Here is an 18026-nt window from a genome sequence, read left to right as displayed (position 1 = left end):
ACAGTCCACTGGTAAACTACGGATGTATAATTTCGTGTTCTGGTTCACATTATGCTAAATAAACACAAAGGAAAATATGTTGTCATAGGCTTTTTTTTTTTACATTGACTGGTGTACGTGTGTAATTATGCACATGTCCCATTAGTCCATGGCATTGAATGTCCTGATATTGATTTACTATTTAAACTGCAAACTCATCTTTAATGAAATTGTTCCTTTTGCAGCTGCTGAAGAACTTGATACAGAAAGCGAGTTTCTTTTGCCTCCTGTATTTGGAGAAGAGTATGAAGAGCAGCCCAAACCCAAGCCTTTTAAAAAGGTATTTTGGTAGAAGGAGCATTAGATTATGATTGCTTATTGGTCCAGCAAGATTGCAATGGAAAAAAATTACTTAATTCGGCTATTTGATCCAGTCACTTATCACAGTTGCTTTAGTTGTCAGAGGGTTGTTGGAGAAAACTTGTAAGTTTGTGTGAACTGTGTAGAGGGGTGGTGATTATCTGGTAAAATAGCCTAGGGAGGTTAGAAGATGGTTTAGAAATTTGGCCAGCTTGCCTGAAGAGGTGAGTTTTCAAGCAATGCTTGAATGTCTTTAGGCTAGGGGGAAGTCTTATTGGGCCAAGGAGGGGAATTCCACAGAATTGGCACAGATTGAAAAAAGTCCTGTAACCGGGAATGGGAACAGGTAATGTGAGTGAGATACATATCTAGTAATGACATCCAATATCTCTGTTTTAAACAGATTTTACGTCATTTATTAACATCTTTTGTGTGTTATAAAGCTAGATTTTGCATTATACAATTCGAGTTGTATTTTTTTGTATTGTTATCGGATAGATGAATGTTTTTTTATATGATGAGTTTGTTATGTTTACCTGCAATGCTTGCACTTATTTTTTAAAGGGGATGAAGCGGAAGGCACTTTCAGAATACCAATCTCCCAATGAAAACTCTGAGTGCATGTTTCCTTTAAAGTATTCATATGGCATCAATGCTTGGAAGCATTGGGTGAAAACACATACAGCTCAGGAAGACCTTGGTGAAAGTAAGTGTGCATTTTCACCCTCTGATTGCGGTTTTGCTCATAGGTACATGTACAGCTGACCTGATATTTTATCCTTTGTATTTAGGTTTTTTGTTAAATTATATTTACTTTGTTTTAATGCACATTCTACATCTTTCTTACAAGGATTTCCATTCAGTGGTAGGGTTATAGTGGTCAGTGAAATGATTAATCATATGATAAGTCACATAGAGGGCATTGACCGACTTAAAGGAGCACCTTGTTCTATGGGCATATCTTGTCTAACTAGTCAGGACACACTGCATTAATACTAGTCATGGATACAAGTATAGGTATTCAAATAAAAACACTTGGGGAGACCAGACTGAGAAAATGAAAGGTATCCTAGTCAGTCTAATAGTTCTGCAGATACCCTCAACGTTTTTTATTATGAGGTAGATATATATTTTCTTATTAAACACTATTAACTTTCTTAATCCACTTTGTCATCTGTTTTTAGGCAAGTCGGTAAGGTTAAAAGAAGAGCTGCTGCTGCACACGACAAATCTGCTGAGCTATTGGTTGTCACATTTTGTCAAAGAGGTGCGAAGGCCGAACGGAGAAAGCTATGCACCGGATAGCATCTATTATCTGTGTCTCGGAATCCAGGAGGTGAGTGGAATAGCCACAATAGGAATCGCAACCACACATTGAGATTTTCCATACATTTTTATCAAAACATTGAAAGTAAAATGGCAGAAAACCTTCATATTGTAATTGCGTATTAGATTGCTTATAAAGCAAATTAGTACACATACTTTCTACGGCAGTTGTTTGCAACCGGCGACCCACCCAGTCACCTGCGGACCTTGCAGAAGACTTTTAGATCACATAACCAACACTGTACAAGACAGGGAGGTCGCACAGCTTGCCGGAGGATGGAGTGCAATATGTAACCGGGGGCTTAGTTGAGGCTGAGGGCAGTTGTTTTTTTTAGTTTGTTTTTCAGTACCTTGCCTTCTTGAGGGTGAAATATTGTCTGTGTCTCGTTACGGTACAAGAAGATCCCTGTATCGAAAGTAGAAAACTTGATTGAATCATATCTACAGTTTTGGAGCATGACCTACGAGGAAGACTTTGATACCCATTAGTCAGTTTAATATACATTGATTTATATTACGAACAATTCCTATTTTAACACTACGCACGTTTTTACAAGTAACTGTCTAGTGTCTCAAATGTTTGGAGCGCTTTAGTAGATTACCAAAGGCTATTGTCAAGGGATACATTTATTTAAAGTAATGAAACAACCCCTGTTTTGACTTTTTCTGCAAACTTCGTGATGGAAGAAGTTGTTTATTTGGTTCACACACCAGCTAAATGACAATTAATCCAGTCATGTTTAGAGTTCAAGTAGTAGCAAAAGCTCCTGTGGACTCATACATGTCATTACTGTCATTACTTTGGTTCAAAAGTAGTTTGGTTTTAAGTTATGACCATTTTCGTTTTAAAATGCATGCTTAAAGCTAAAATCAGGATGTAGGTTATTTTCTTTCTTTAAATAATCGAGTTGTATAGAAAAATATATATAAACTGCAATTTCTTGATTTATTTTAAACTAGTGTGAATTGATTTGTAATACTATTTTTTAATGTGTTACTCTCCATAGTTCTTGTCTGGCAGCAAAAGGACGGATAATATATTTAATGATCAGGACTATCAGGGGTTTGGGCAGGAGTTCAATAATATCCTTAGGAGTTGGCAACCCAGTATTCTTCCGGATGGTAAGTCTGTGTTTTTTGGGGGGTAGGAGGAGTTTGGGTTTTTGTGCAGATGTATAATTGGGATGATGTAAAGCGATTTCACAAACTTTAAATTACTAACATTAGTGACTCTGTATATTCCTGTTACCTAGGAACAATTTCTGTAAGTTAAAGTTGTTTAGCTCTTGGCATTATTCTCCAGCTTGTCGCTTATATCTCGGTACCGAGGAATTTACCATGCATTTATACTGGAGATTAATGTGTGGTTTAGTTTATGCCGAGGTCTTGAGTTCAATTTTATCCCTGAGCACTGTGTATTGTCAACGGCTCTGTAACCACCTACAATTTATCTTAATGGCCCTCATTTGGAATGAACAGTTAAAGACCTTTTCTTGAGTAGAAGATAAGTGTAAAACCTTCATATAACCACTCGGGACTTTTGGATTAATATTGTCCATGTGTCTCTTAACGCTAGTTTGTCACATCTTTTAGCAAGCTCCCTTACAACTGATGACTTGACGTTTGGAATCTGCAGTGAATTTAGACCTTATATTGAAGGTACCAGGGCTACCCTACATCCCCCACATACATCTGCTTGTCATGCACAATGTTGGTGATTGGAGGAAGAACATCCTTGATTTGTGACTTGGGTATCAGGCCAGAATTTCTTATTATATACATTTATGCTAAATTAATATAGATTATCACATCAGCCTATGAAATATCACAGAATATAGTACAAAATTAATTGATTTACTAAGTAATGTTGAATTTGCAAAGCATACAATAAGAGAGCCATCAAAGTGATCATTCTCATGTACAGTAAGCTTTTCCAGATAAACCTGTTCAGTTGTAATATAAATAGGGACATGGTTGGAATGACAAGTCAGTGGAAGGTTTACAGTGCGTTTCCAGCGCTCTCTAGAGACCCATTTTATATCTTCTGGTTAAAGGAACTCCTCAAACAAGCATTACTGCTAGGCTCTCAGAAATGTGGCATAAGACTTCTGTACATACATTGGGCAGCTTGATTGCCATGATCTGGTTAATTCACCTATATCAGACAGACGTAATGCCATGCAGCCCATCCATTGGTTTTGGTATAGTATGTTGTGATGTGTTGTTGAACAGAACAAATATTTAAAACTTGGTAACGCATCGCAGTAATTTTTATATGCCTACATTATACAATTGATAGCAAAAAGGCAAAACTGAATGTCTTATTTAAAAGCATAATATTGTCATATAAACCTTTTATGCTTCTTTCACACAGCATGTTTACCAGATGGTTTATTTAATTCACATGTGCTATTCACAGGATTGTTAATGGAGTGCTAAACTGAGAATATAAATGTTTTATTATGTTCTACCAACGACACCCTGACTTTTCACCGACAGTGTTCTATTTCACAATATATACTTTCATTGACATAGGAATTGCTGATCCCTTGCTGGGATTGCAGTGCCAATGGCTCCTGTTTTTTTCCCTCCCTTTGGAAAGTTACTGGTTTTATTTTGATACAGACATTGAGAAGTAATTAGGTGGTTTGTTTTTGTTCTGATACACAGATAACTAGTTAGTGTCTCACTTCAGATCTCTCCCTTTCTCACTTGTAGGCTCAATATTCTCACGTGTGGAAGAAGACTATTTGTGGCGAGCAAATCAGCTTGGAACACATTCATCCATGACCCTCCTATTTACATTATTCTACTTCAATACAAAGTATTTTAGTTTAAGGACCGTAGATCAGCACCTAAGGCTTTCCTTTGGTACCATCTTAAAACACTGGAAAAGAAACCCTGTAACACAAGAAAAAAAAGCTTGTCTTCAATACCAAGTATCGTCATTATGTGAGAGTGACGGTGAAGGTAATGTATTTAGTTTATGGATCTGAAGCATTGCTTTGCATATTACTAACTAATTACAGACTGCTAAAAATTGTTTCTCTCTCCAAGATAAAATTGCATCTGGGAAAAGGAAACACGAGGATGATGAGCCAGTATTTGAACAGATTGAAAACACAGCTGACCCTTCACGTTGTCCTGTAAAAATGTTTGAGTACTATCTAGCTAAAAGGTAATGTTTGACTGCGGTGTGCATCTGCTAATCTAGCCCTGTATCTCCACAGAATCATGTGTTGTGTGGTTTGTAAATTCCTAAATGTACTTTATTGTTTCTGAGCTAGATCATGAGTGGAAAGCACCACAAATATCCCACATGCAGAATGTGATCTTATAGAAATCACTTAAGATGCAGAATTACTATTGATACGCGAAGAAAGGTTGTAATAGTTCCCGGTGTTCCTGCTATACATATCTGTTCTAGAAAAATGCACTTCGGTTAAAGGATTTCTGTTGATACATATAATATGAAGTGACCTAGAGAGGATAATTATTTTTTTTTCTTAAAAATGAAATTAAAACCTAAAACACCTTTGCCATATAGATTTGGCTCTATAACTGTCCCCAGCTGGAATGGAATAAAGTGGTCTGACAGATGAAATTTTATTCAGAGCAATGTTCACCAATTACATATTTTTTCCATTACGTGGAGTTGATTGCTTTTAAGTCTGCTAAGAGGCAGCACTCTGTCACACTTGACAATCATTCTGAATGTAAGCGTGGACTTCATTTTTTTTTTTTTTAATTATTATTTTGTTATAGAATATTTAATACTGTGTATACTTTGTCTTTAGATGAATTTGTCTATTGTAATGTTTTTGTTTTCTGCCATCTTCTTGCAGCCCCCAGAATCTGAATCAGAGAATGGATGTGTTTTATTTGAGTCCTGAAAGCTCTGTTTCTCCAGATTCCATTTTATGGTTCACAACCTCTCCCCTGGATCGAAACACTTTGGAAAACATGCTTATACGGGTTTTACTAGTAAAGGATATTTATAACAAAAACAGTTATGAACTGGACGAAGACACAGACTAAATCTTGCATATTATTAAGCAGTGATCAGAAAGGAAACAGCATTAGATAGACAAGCTGCTAGCGTGAATTACTGAGAACTAAGAGTAAAAAAGATTTCATGTTTACTCCCCATGTATTTTATGAGTTTTGTAGCAGTGTGCCCAGTCTGGGTATTACAATGTAAATATCGGTGAGACATTTGCCATTTTCCTTGTAGTGAATTTTAGGATACATAAAACACAACACACAACTCATTTTTTTTTTATTATTTATTTGGATTAGGGAGGTTTGTAACTTTTTACATGACAAGATCTGAATGAGAATGTGCCATGTGTATTTGCTTTCTCTCCCATATTGCACAATTCTGCTGTTGCAAAGCTTTCTGTAAAAAAGATTTTACCCAGGTTCTTAAATTCGGTAACTGTATGAGTAGCATTACTAAGATTTAGATTATGCCTTCTCTCGAATTTTAATTGAAATGTAAACTAATAGGAAATTTGTTTTTATTTTCAGTTTGGGGGAGGAGTGGGGTAAAACCCTATTGGCTTATGTAGAAAATAAACTGTCCTGTACCAAAAATAAGACAATTTTGAAAATACTGTCAATATTTGTGTACTGTAATGTGAACCTATATTTGTGATTATTTTTTCCCTTCATTATCTTTTTCTTTTTTTTTTCCCCCCAACCCAGTTCCTACTTTCTCATCCTGATTAAAACATTGCCATGTATTTTCTTTATTTGTGATTCTTATATTGCCACCCAAAAAATAAAACTTGTACATTTGTCTGCATAACCTAAAATTTAAGAACACTGACATTTTCTGGGGAGCAAATTTATACTAGTGGATGGATTTTTATTTTGATTACATTTAAAACAGGCTTTTCTTTCAGGTGCAAATGAGAGGGTTAGCGTAGTGCTCTCCCATGAGTTATTAAATGATGGCTGCCATTGCTGTACAAAAGCTGGAGAGCCACAAGTGGCCTGCATCACCTTATGCAGTCTTCCAGTGCCTTTTAAGAGGGAAAGGTGCTAATGTCTGATTTGAAATACTTGAGGTAGATTAAAATGAGTCTTGTTTCAGGACTTTTTTTGTTTTTTCATTTTTCTTATCCAGTTTGTGAGAAAAGGTAGCATTCCTTCCCACGGCACCATTGTTTCATATAATAAGCTCTAACGTGTGCTCCGTTTTCTGGTGTGGGATTACTTGATGGTAAGAATGGTTGCTTAATTTTTTTAAACTCCCAAAAAAGGAATTTTTGCGTTTCCTTTTTTTGTTCCTTCCCCTTAGTTTATATGTACTTATGAAATTAAACACCAGTACAGTTAGGGCATTTGATTGGAGGTGTTTATGAACTGTAAGGAAAAGAAACAAGTAGGTGGTGGTGTGTAAACCATGAATTGCTCAACACATAGCACTTTTATGTTTCATGAACTATCATTGACAAATAGGATATTCCTGGTCCAAACAATTCCCAAGCAAACTTTATGGATAGTAATGTAATATTACCAAGAATACTAATTGCATTTTTTGATCATCTTGCAATCTACATTGTGACATGTTAGTGCTTTTTTTTCCAATCGTTTTACTTGATAATTACGACTATGCAAAAGCAATAAAGTTATGCTTAAATGTAAACAACTGAAGCTATAGTTTGTTGATGGCTAAAACAAATCATTCATTTTCAATGTACACATCTCTCCATACAACACTGTCTTTGAATTCTGGTTTATAATGACTATATAGAAGCCATTGGAAGTATTTATCAGTACGAAATTTGTTTTAACTCCCTGATCTAGTTAGTCTTATATAATAGTGCCCCTACTTTGTGCTTACAGCAATACTACATACAGATCAGTGCAAAAGGTAGAGGACCTCCTAGACCAGTGATGGCTAACCTGTGACACTCCAGGTATTGTGAAGCTGCAAGCCCCAGCATGCTTTGCCAGTAGATAACTAGCTGACAGCTGGCAAAGCATGCTGGGGCTTGTAGTTTCACAACACCTGTAGTGTCACATGTTAACAATCACTGTCCTAGACCATGAAAGCTTACAAATCTAGAGCAGGTGTTTTTAACATTGGGCTAAGTTAGTGTGGTTTGCCAGTGACCACGCACATTGTCAGATAATGGTCATCAGCATTTCAACTTGCTAATGTTAAGTAAGGTGGTGATAGCTAAAATGGAGAAAAACATCAACAGTGGGCAGAAGTTCATTCTCCAGGATCAATACAAATTTGCATTAATTTGGATTGTAGGGTAAACAAGTTAAAAACTATAGATCAGATAACTGCAAACTCCAACCTGCGGTGTGAACAGCAATTCTCATCACAAATAGTCCAAGAACTCCACGGAGTAGAATATAGTTTGGATGTAGTGCATAAATGCCCCAGCAAGGAGGTGCATTTTCCAGATATGGTTTGGGTATAGCAATTATATGCTTAATGGCTCTGTTTCATTATGACTACATATTGCATCATTTCCACAGGACACATGTTCTCACCCAGTATTTTGAGGAGCATACAAGCTGAAATGGTTGCACATGGAAGAGCAATGCAATACTAAGTTGGGGGTGTATGCTTCCTATATTTATGTAAGAATGTGAAAAATGTTGACTTAATTGATATTTACTTAAAATTTACTATTCTGATATAACATTTTTAATTTTACACTTTGCAAACTATTTATATAGCCATCAGTCCAGGCCTTTCTATCACTTCATAACCTAATCGTTTCTCTTAAAAAAACAATCTAGCTGCTGTGTCTTTACTCTGTACTGTGATTGTGGGCATCTATAATAACCATAGGTGCATACATTAGATATATCAGCCATTAAGTCACTTCCCTGATGGTTTTGCATGATTGAGAAGTACCTGCAGCCCCAAACTTGGAAGGAGCCTTCACCATGCTTCACTGTTGCGTGCAGACACTCATTGTACTGCTCTCCAGCCCTTCGTTGAGCAAACTGCCTTCTGTTACAGCCAATTATTTAAAATTTTCACTCTTCAGTTCAGAGCACCTGCTGCCATTTTTCTGCACCCCAGTTCCTATGTTTTCATGCATAGTATAGTCGTTTGGACTTGTTTCCACGTTGAAGGTATGGCTTTTTTGCCACAATTCTTCCATGAAGACCACTTCTGATCAGACTTCTCTGAACAGTAGATGGGTATACCTAGATCCCACTGGTTTTTTTTTTCCAAGTTCTGAGCTAATGGCACTGATGAACATCTTCCGATTTTGAAGGGACGTATGAGGTCTTTCATCTTGGCCAATAACTATCTACGGTCCTCAATGTTGCCTGTTTCTTTGTGCTTCTTCAAAAGAGCTTGAACAGCTTATCTTCTAACCCCAGTCTGCTTTGAAATCTTTGCCTGGGAGAGACCTTGCTGATGCAGTATAGCTACCTTGTGTCTTGTTGCTGTGCTCAGTCTTGCCATGGTGTTTGAACTGTGGCATGAAATTGTCTTCCACAACCTCACATCCGCACCTGGTTTTAAGCCTCCTACACAACTGTTTCTGTTAATGACTGTTTCAACCTACATATGAAAATGATGGTCATTATTACCTGTTTGGTATTATCAGTTAATCATGCACCTGACTATAATCCTATAAAACCCCGGACTTTGTGCAATTGTTCCTAGAAGAACTGATGTGGTTTTGAAGGCAAAGGGTGGTCACACCAAATATTTGAGTTAGATTTCTTTTCTGTTCACTCACCGTGCATTTTGTTAAATTGATAACAATAAACTATTAACACTTCTATTTTTGAAAGCATTCTTACTTTGCAACATTTTTCCACATCTGCCTAAAACGTTTGTACAATATTGTATCCCAAAATATTTTCTTGCAATACAGATCTTCAGGAATATATAAACAACTAGCTGAAGTACCTGGCGTTGTCTGGGTTGAAATCTTCAAGTTAATGAGTTGAATGCAACATTTTAAAAATAATTAGCAGCTAAGATGTCATCCAGAACAGGCTCCCTGTGTCAAAGTTCTGCTCAGTGTACACCAACAGTGAGGTCTGACCAGGACCTCAACGCCTTAGTATGTCAAATGAGATCCAATGTTACCAGTCTGTGAAATTTTCTTCCAAATCCATTGGAAGGACAGGCTCCCCAAGTCAATGTTCTGCCCAGCATACACCACCAGGAGGTCCAACTGGGACCCTAACCTTCCTAAAACTAGGCCAGGGTCCAACGTCACCTCACGTTGATTTCCAATTTGTTCAGGAGTGTCTGAATGCAGGCCTAGAACAGGTGCCCTGGGTCAAAGTTCTGGTCAGTGTACTCCAACGGAAGGTCTGACTGGGACCCTAACACCCTTAAAACCGGGCCAGGATCCAACTGGAGTACCTTGCGTTGGTTTCACGCCAGCTGGTGCAGGGGTGTCTGAATGCATAACTTAACAGACCAATGATTTTTTTTTTTATAGAAAGTATTACACACAATACAAACCAGCAATTAATACAGTACCACTTAAAATAGTTTCCAGTTTACAGCTGTTTCCTTTCCACAATATACTTGTGTTGCCTTTTGCTTCTTAGGTTCTTCTGCTTCTAGTTGTTAATGCCCTCCCTCCCTACCTATTGTATGCTTATATTTTGTGTCCTAGTACTTTCTCGATTGTTGTCTTTGCCACTTCAGAAAGCACACCTAGTGGAGTGGGGAGAGAGGGCAAGGTCCTGTTTCTATCCTGTAGTGTGAGAACAGAGTACTGCTCGCTCTCTCTCTCTCAAACATGCCCCATGGTCACTTATATGCTGTATCAAGCTTGATGCATTCTGCACATCAGCATGTGCAATTATGTCATTGCCTTCGCTCATACAATACCACTGTGCAGGCACCACACTACAGCTCATGACACGCATCACATTTGGTGAGGGTCAGGAGCAGATTTGTAGTCCATTATAAGGTTTGATTCCATTACAATATCATTCTACCAATTCCCCCTCTGTCTCACTGGATCTGGTGTTCACATTCATTATATGTGTAACATGCATGATTTCAATTCTGTTCTTTACATCACATCACTTTAGTCTTTCAAGTAAAAAACTGGTAAATGGAATACAATGCGGATAGAGCAAAGCATGCAGCTATATCAAAACAAAAAATAAAATATTTCGAAGATCTGCTAGACTACAATAAGACAAATGCTAAAGCAAAGAACCATTTCAGATGGTTACAGATTTAATTCACTTTTACAGAAATTGTTACAAAAATTGATTTAACAAGTCTTCTCAAATATCTGCAGAAATTGAAAAGAAAACCTGTAGAAATACTAAAAGATTTTTTGGGGTATTGAACAATAACCTCCTCAAATATTACAGGTCACAATTGAAGAACTGGATAACCAAATTTGAGATAAGATTCTTAATCTGTAGACAATATAACATGCTATGTAAAATCTTGAAAAAAAATTCAGAAATATCTATACATATTGAGTTTGTATATAAATTGATCTTTCCCACACCACTTAATTGATCCCCAAGGAATAATAAGTATTTCCTAGAAAAAAAACTTGGTAATCAAAAATAGCAGATATTTACATTTACTGTGCTTTGTGGCTTGTCCGCACAGACTATAATAAAGGATAAAGGAAACATGAGGCAGATGGTACAATATATAGAAAAACAACATATTATTACCTTGGAATTATTTTTTATTAAAATCTGTGTTTCAGTTATGTAGACAAAGTGACATGTGGAAAATTCAATTCAAACTAAATACGTGGATGGAAACATTGATAAACACTGTTCCTGGAGTCAGAATTAGACACTTCACTACCACACAGACAATATGTGCCTCACCATGGTGCGTCTATAAATCCTGACCTGGAAAGAGGATCCATAAATCTATATTGAAAGTGCGCAGGTGCTCAGAACAAGAGTTTTAGTGACTTATCAAATAAAAACTGTTGAGCATAATCAAGGTGAAGTTGGTTCTTTCAATTGACATACTGAAAGACCTCCATTAAAGTCCTGAAGACAGCTTTTAAATGGAATATCACAGAAAATAAAATAAATTTACACCTGGAAATTAGAAAATTCAAGAGATGTCTGTCTTATAAAATGTGAGGTTCATGGAACTAAAAAAAAGTTAATGGAAAACATAAAAGAAGCACAAATAGTAAAGTCAAACTAAAAACATAATAGACTCAAAATGAGTCTGCAAAATAACTGATCAAAAACTATTAGCAATTTCATCTACAAAAGATAACCTAAATCCTCCATAACATTTTAATATGTGAAGAGGGTTGCAGTTCATAAATCTTTTCAGTACTTTTTTTTTATAGGAATTCTACAGAATTGTGTTGTTTTTAATAAAGAAATTAATGTTATGTATGTATTAGTTTATTAAGATTGTTATTTGAGTTGTACTGAATATGAATATGGTACACTTGCATTATGCTTCTCTTAATGTTTGTGGTTTTAATAATCCATTGTCCTGTGCAAAGATATTTGGAGTACACTGCTGATCATGAGCTATAGAGTGCTTGTGCTGGGGAGTAAGGTACTAAATTCTAACAGCCTGATTAGCCTGCTCCCTCTCCTCTATGCCCCCTGGATGGCGGACAATCAGGTTTTTTTTTTAACAGTACCTATGGAGTAAATCACTTTTTAGTTTAGTTATATTTATTTTTATTTTATTTCCTGTTTTACAACTAGCGGTGTTCCCAGAAGTGAACAACGCGGATGCCCGGCTTATGAGTACAAGGATCTAGGTCTGCATTTGTCTGGAGGGAACACGCCTGAACTGGTGGAGCGGACCTGGGCTACAAAGTCTAGATCAATTACAGAACTTAGATGGGAAAATGCTTTAACTTCTACTTCTCTAGGTGTTCTGTCTATAGATAACCCTCCTTAGGAAAAGATGCCTCAGCGAGTCTTTGACACCTTGGCGACATCTCAAGAATCCCTCTGGATGCAAAACCTAGAATGATCGGTTCAGTGGCTGGTTAGGGTGTCTTCCTCCCTGGAGAGGATGTTGAAGACATCATCTTCTAACAGACTGTAAGCGTCAGGCTCATTTCTGGGTCCAGGTTTAGGATAGTCAGATTCCGAACACTCCCCTCAGGTGGAAGGGAAGTTTCTGGAGGACTCTGATTAAAAAGGACCTGATGACCTGGGAGGACCTTATTTTAGCGGTCCAACAAACCTTGAATATTTCTGATACATAACCAGTGGTTCCAGAGGTTTCTTTATTCAAATGGAAGAAGAAACAACCCATTTCTTTTCCTTCCTCCCTGCAGTTATCAGAAATTTGGGATGAGGTTAAAACCTGATAGCAGATTTCAGGTTCTGAGACAGTTCCGGTTGTCATACCCCTTCCCGGACGCAGACATTGTATCATGGGAGACTCAGCCGAGTGTGAATGCCCCCATTGTACACTTGGCAAAATCCACTAACATTACTATTCCTTTTGCTACTGTTTTAAAAGACGGCATGGATAGAAAATATAAGGGATTTTCAAATCTATGTAGCCTCTGGCTCTTCACTTCAACTCATTGTGGCAGCTGCCTCTGATCAAAGCAGTAGAAAGGTGGGCGAGCACACTCAGTGAAGTTATATTGTCAGGGATGCCTACATCCAAATTTACATTATTAGCCAAGCATATTTAGGAAGCATTCGAGTACATGGGAGATGCTGTTCTGGACACAGGTCTGGGTCTGTCCAGAATCTCTTCCTTGGTGGTAGTGGCCAGGCATACTGTCTGGCTCAGATATTGGGAGGCAGATGCTAATCCAAGAAAGCCTTAGAGGCATTGCCCTTTGATGGAAGGGTACTCTGGTTCAGAATTAGAAAAGATACTTTCTCAGGCCACTGGAGGGAAGAGTTCTCTCCTTCCAGTTAATGTCCCTAGGACTAGGGGCCGGAGATTCTGGTACTTTTGCTTGTCGGTAGATCAAAGGGAGCTGCTGCGAGAGGCCAGTCATTTGCTCCACAGGGGGCACATTCGAGAAAAGCAGCCTGCACGACTTTCCTCCTCCCTTGCCTGTAAGTTTGGTGGTGGGGGCTCGTCTCATGCTCTTTCGGGATGCCTGGGTAAGGTGCACTGTGACCAGAGGTTACATTCTAGATCTCTTGGGAAACCTCCACAGCTTTTCCTTTCCACTCCCCTTCCACAAGACACCACCAGGAGAAATGCCCTTCAGGGGGCCATTCAATCCTTGTTGTTATCAGGAGTGATTGTCCCAATCCTGCCCCATTCTGAATTTGAAGTCCCTAAATTTATGCTTGAGGGTAGCCAGCTTCAGGAGTCTATTCGCTCTGTGATCAACTCCATGGAGTGGAACAAGTTTCTTGCATCCTTGAATATCAAGGATGCATACCTTTTACATCCCAATATGGGACGGCCACTACAACCTTCTCCGGTTTGCGGTGGACACATCACATTACCAGTTCCAAGCCCTGCCCTTTGGCAACAGCACTGAAGGTATTTACAAAGGTAATGGCAGTCATAGCAGCACTCCTATGTCAGAAAGGGGTGACGGTTCTGCTCTACCTCAATGATCTTCTGATCAAAGCTATTTCTGCTCCTATTCTTCTGTCCCACTTGAGCTAGACAGAGGAAACACTGCAGTTGCACGGTTGGATCATACATTTCAAAATGTCCAGCCTTATCCTGACCCAGTTCATACTTTTCCTGGGTCTCCTGTTTGACACCAGGTGTCAAAGGTTTTTTTTTCCCCAGGACAAGATGGTAGCCATTCAAAAACAAATGAAAACCTTGTTATCCCTCAAGCACATTTCAATTCTTCAGTGCATAAAACTTATGGGGTGGATGGTGGCTTGTGGATGTACAGTTTGCTCACTTCCAGTTTCTCTTGTGGTGGCTGAAAATGAGAAATCTCAGTCAAGGACGTCCCTTCTCGGTGTGGAACTGGACCATAGTAACCACAGATGCGGTGACACTGAACATCCGTTTTCAGGGGCTTTGGTCCCGGGAGGAGGCAAGCCTGCTCATCAATTTTCTCAAGTTACGGGCAGTTTTCAACACAGGCACAGTTCTTTCTGAAGGACAGACCCATTCGAGTCCAGTTCAACAATGTCACAGCAGTGGCGTATATCAACCACGGGGAGGGAGGGGGAGAGACAGAATTTCCCTGGCCATGGAAGAGGTGACCAGGATCATGCACTGCGTGGAACATCATGTCCCAGCATTATCGGCAGTCTTTATCCCAAAGGTAGACAGTTGGGATACCGACTACTTTACTTGCCTTGCCATTTATCCAGGGACTGGGTGGAGGGACCATTGTGGACAGCTAGGGTTAGCCAAAGGTCGACATGATGGCCTCTCAGCTGAACCACAAAGTCAGAACCAAGAAATCGCAGGCACCCTTAGTGGATGCCATGACAGTTCTGTTGAATTACCGGCTGGTCTATATCTTTCCTTGTATATAATCTTACCTCGGGTGCCAAAGAAGACTGGTGCCAGCAGAATTACCTGCACCTCCTGCCTTTTAGACTGGCTGAGAATATCCTGGTACTCTGACGATAGAACCGTCCTGGAGACTTCTTCTCAGGGAGGATCTTCTGAGTTAGGTTCCCATCTTTCATCAGGACTTAGTATGGCTTTGATGGCCTGGCGGTCGGGGTCCTGATTCTCTACAGAAAAGGTTTCTCTGAAAGTCATCCAGACGATGATTAAGGCCAGGAAACCGGCATCTTCTAAGATGAACGGCATGGTGCACCTACCTCTTCATTCCATCTGGCTCAGTTCTGGTCTTTCCTTCAGGGTGGCCTGGACAAGGGTCTATGTTTGGCTTCTTTTAAGGTTCAGATCTCGTCCTTGTCTGTATTTTTCCCAAGATGATTGCCTGTGCTGCCGGAGTTCCACATCTTTGTTCAGGAGGATCTTCACGTTAAACCACATTTGTTCTGCCAGTGTTGCCGTGGGACCTGAATTTAGTTGTTTTAGCGTTGCTGAAGTCGCAGTGTGAACCTTTAGAATATGTTCCCTTAAAAATTCTGACCTGGCAAGTCTCCTTTTTTATTAGCCATATTATCTATGAGGCGGGTCTCTGAATTGGCGGCTCTGGCCTGCAGGTCGCCTTTTCTTATTTTTCCTGAGGACAGAACTGTTTTACGCACCAAGGTCTCTTTCCAACCCAAAGTGGTGTTCAGATTTCACATCAAACATGACATTATACTAGGGGTGTGCACCGGGCACTTTTAGTGTTTTGGGTTTTGAGTTCTGATTAGCTTGAGGTTTTGGGTTCTGATTTGTTTTGCCAAAACACCTGACGTAAGGTTTTGGTTCTGATTTAGGGTTTTGGGTTCTGATTTATTTTTAAAAAAGCATAAAAAGCACTAAAATCCAGTTTTTTGTTTTTTTTACACTCCTACGCTATTATTAACCTCAATAACATTCAATAACAATCAGCTTTCTGGACTGCGTATCGAGTATTGCGAGATCCGACGCGAGACTTGGATGTCATAGCCTCGGTTTGGCTCCGTTTGGCGCCCAGAAGTTCCCGGACAGTGCTCGGATCCCGTCGGATCCGCACTGTTCGGGTGGACTCGGATTTCGGAAATCTGAGCTCGCTCATCTCTAATCTATATTACATTTAATACGTTCAATTTTTAAGCAGTTCCAGATAATAGGTACTGCAATCTATATTACAAGAGAAAGTGAGGGAGGAGCTGGTAAACCATTGCGATTCCACCAAGCATGTAGCTCTTGTGGATGAAGCCCTTCGTATGCTTCGCCAGGATCCGAGGGTGGTCACTCTTTTAAAATCAGAGGAATACATTCTGGCCACCGTGCTCGATCCTCGGTTTAAAGCGTATGTTGTGTCTCTGTTTCCGGCGGACACAAGTCTACAGAGGTGCAAAGACCTGCTGGTCAGGAAATTGTCCTCTGAAGAGGACCGTGACATGCCAACGGCTCCACCTTCATTTTCTTCCACACCTAAGGCTGCGAGGAAAAAGCTCAGTTTTCCTAAAAGACCCACTAGCGGGGATGCAGACAACATCTGGTCCGGACTGAAGGACCTGCCAACCATTGCAGACATGTCTACTGTCGTTGCATTGGATGCTGTCACAATAGAAAAAATGGTGGAGGATTATTTTTCTGACGCCATCCAAATAGACATGTCAGACAGTCCATATTGTTACTGGCAGGAAAAAAAGGCAGTTTGGAAGCCCCTGTACAAACTGGCTCTATTTTACCTGAGTTGTCCCCCCTCCAGTGTGTACTCAGAAAGAGTTTTTAGTGCAGCGGGGAACCTGGTCAGTGAGCGGCGAAGGAGGTTCCTTCTGCAGAACGTTGAAAAAATGATGTTCATAAAAATGAATTATCAATTCCTCAATCAAATACAGCACTGGCCTCCAGATCCTACAGAGGGACCTGTGGTTGTGGAGTCCAGCGGGGACGAATTGATAATGTGTGAGGATGAGGAAGTACACACTGAAGGGGGAGAGGAATCAGAGGATGAGGATGAGGACGACATCTTGCCTCAGTAGAGCCTTGTACAGGGAGAGATGAATAGCTTTTTTGGTGTGGGGGCCCAAACAAACCAATCATTTCAGCCACAGTTGTTTGGTAGGCCCTTCCGCTGAAATGATTGGTTTGTTAAAGTGTGCATGTCCTATTTCAACAACATAAGGTGGGTGGGAGGGCCCAAGGACAATTCCATCTTGCACCTTTTTTTTTTCTTTGCGATACTCGATACGCAGTCCAGAAAGCTACCTCGGTGCAACGTTTTGGACTAAAAACAATATTGTGAGTTGTGAGGTGTACAGAATAGACTGGAAATTAGTGGAAATGATTGTTATTGAATGTTATTGAGGTTAATAATAGCGTAGGAGTGTAAAAAAACCCAAAAACTGGATTTTAGTGCTTTTTAAAAAATAAATCAGAACCCAAAACCCTAAATCAGAACCAAAACCTTACGTCAGGTGTTTTGGCAAAACAAATCAGAACCCAAAACCTCAAGCTAATCAGAACCCAAAACACATAACACTAAAAGTTCCCGGTGCACACCCCTAATATAGATTGCAGTACCTATTATCTGGAACTGCTTAAAAATTTAACGTATTAAATGTAATATAGATTGCAGTACCTATTATCTGGAACTGCTTAAAAATTGAACGTTTTAAATGTAATATAGATTGCAGTACCTATTCTATGGAACTGCTTAAAGAATGAACGTAGTAAATGTAATATAGATTGCAGTACCTATTCTTTAGAACTGCTTAAATATTTATTTTTTTATTAATTTTGTATAATTTTTAAAATAATTTTTTTTTAGTAATTTTTAAGAGATTTTAATAATTAATTTGTATGGACTTAGCACAATAAAGCACAGGACTAAAGCACCACTGGACTCAGCAGGACAGAGCAC

The 18026-nt window shown here is 39.1% G+C and overlaps 1 protein-coding gene across 1 annotated transcript in view; it reads left to right on the top strand.

Moving 5' to 3' along the window:
• ZMYM2 (zinc finger MYM-type containing 2) overlaps positions 1 to 6468 on the top strand; it is a 46238-nt gene extending 39770 nt beyond the window's left edge. Inside the window, exons 17-23 of the mRNA XM_075198869.1 lie at positions 225 to 319; positions 904 to 1045; positions 1524 to 1675; positions 2673 to 2787; positions 4384 to 4635; positions 4723 to 4843; positions 5511 to 6468. Of these exons, the coding sequence (XP_075054970.1) occupies positions 225 to 319; positions 904 to 1045; positions 1524 to 1675; positions 2673 to 2787; positions 4384 to 4635; positions 4723 to 4843; positions 5511 to 5703 (1070 nt within the window). The 3' untranslated portion in view covers positions 5704 to 6468. The remainder of the gene's footprint in view (positions 1 to 224; positions 320 to 903; positions 1046 to 1523; positions 1676 to 2672; positions 2788 to 4383; positions 4636 to 4722; positions 4844 to 5510) is intronic.
• The last annotated feature ends 11558 nt before the right edge of the window (positions 6469 to 18026 follow it).

This window comes from Mixophyes fleayi, chromosome 2 (assembly GCF_038048845.1).
Source record: "Mixophyes fleayi isolate aMixFle1 chromosome 2, aMixFle1.hap1, whole genome shotgun sequence".
NCBI lineage: Eukaryota > Metazoa > Chordata > Amphibia > Anura > Limnodynastidae > Mixophyes > Mixophyes fleayi.
The sequence above is the reverse complement of the archived record's forward strand: the minus strand, read 5'-3'. Positions and strand labels throughout refer to the sequence as shown.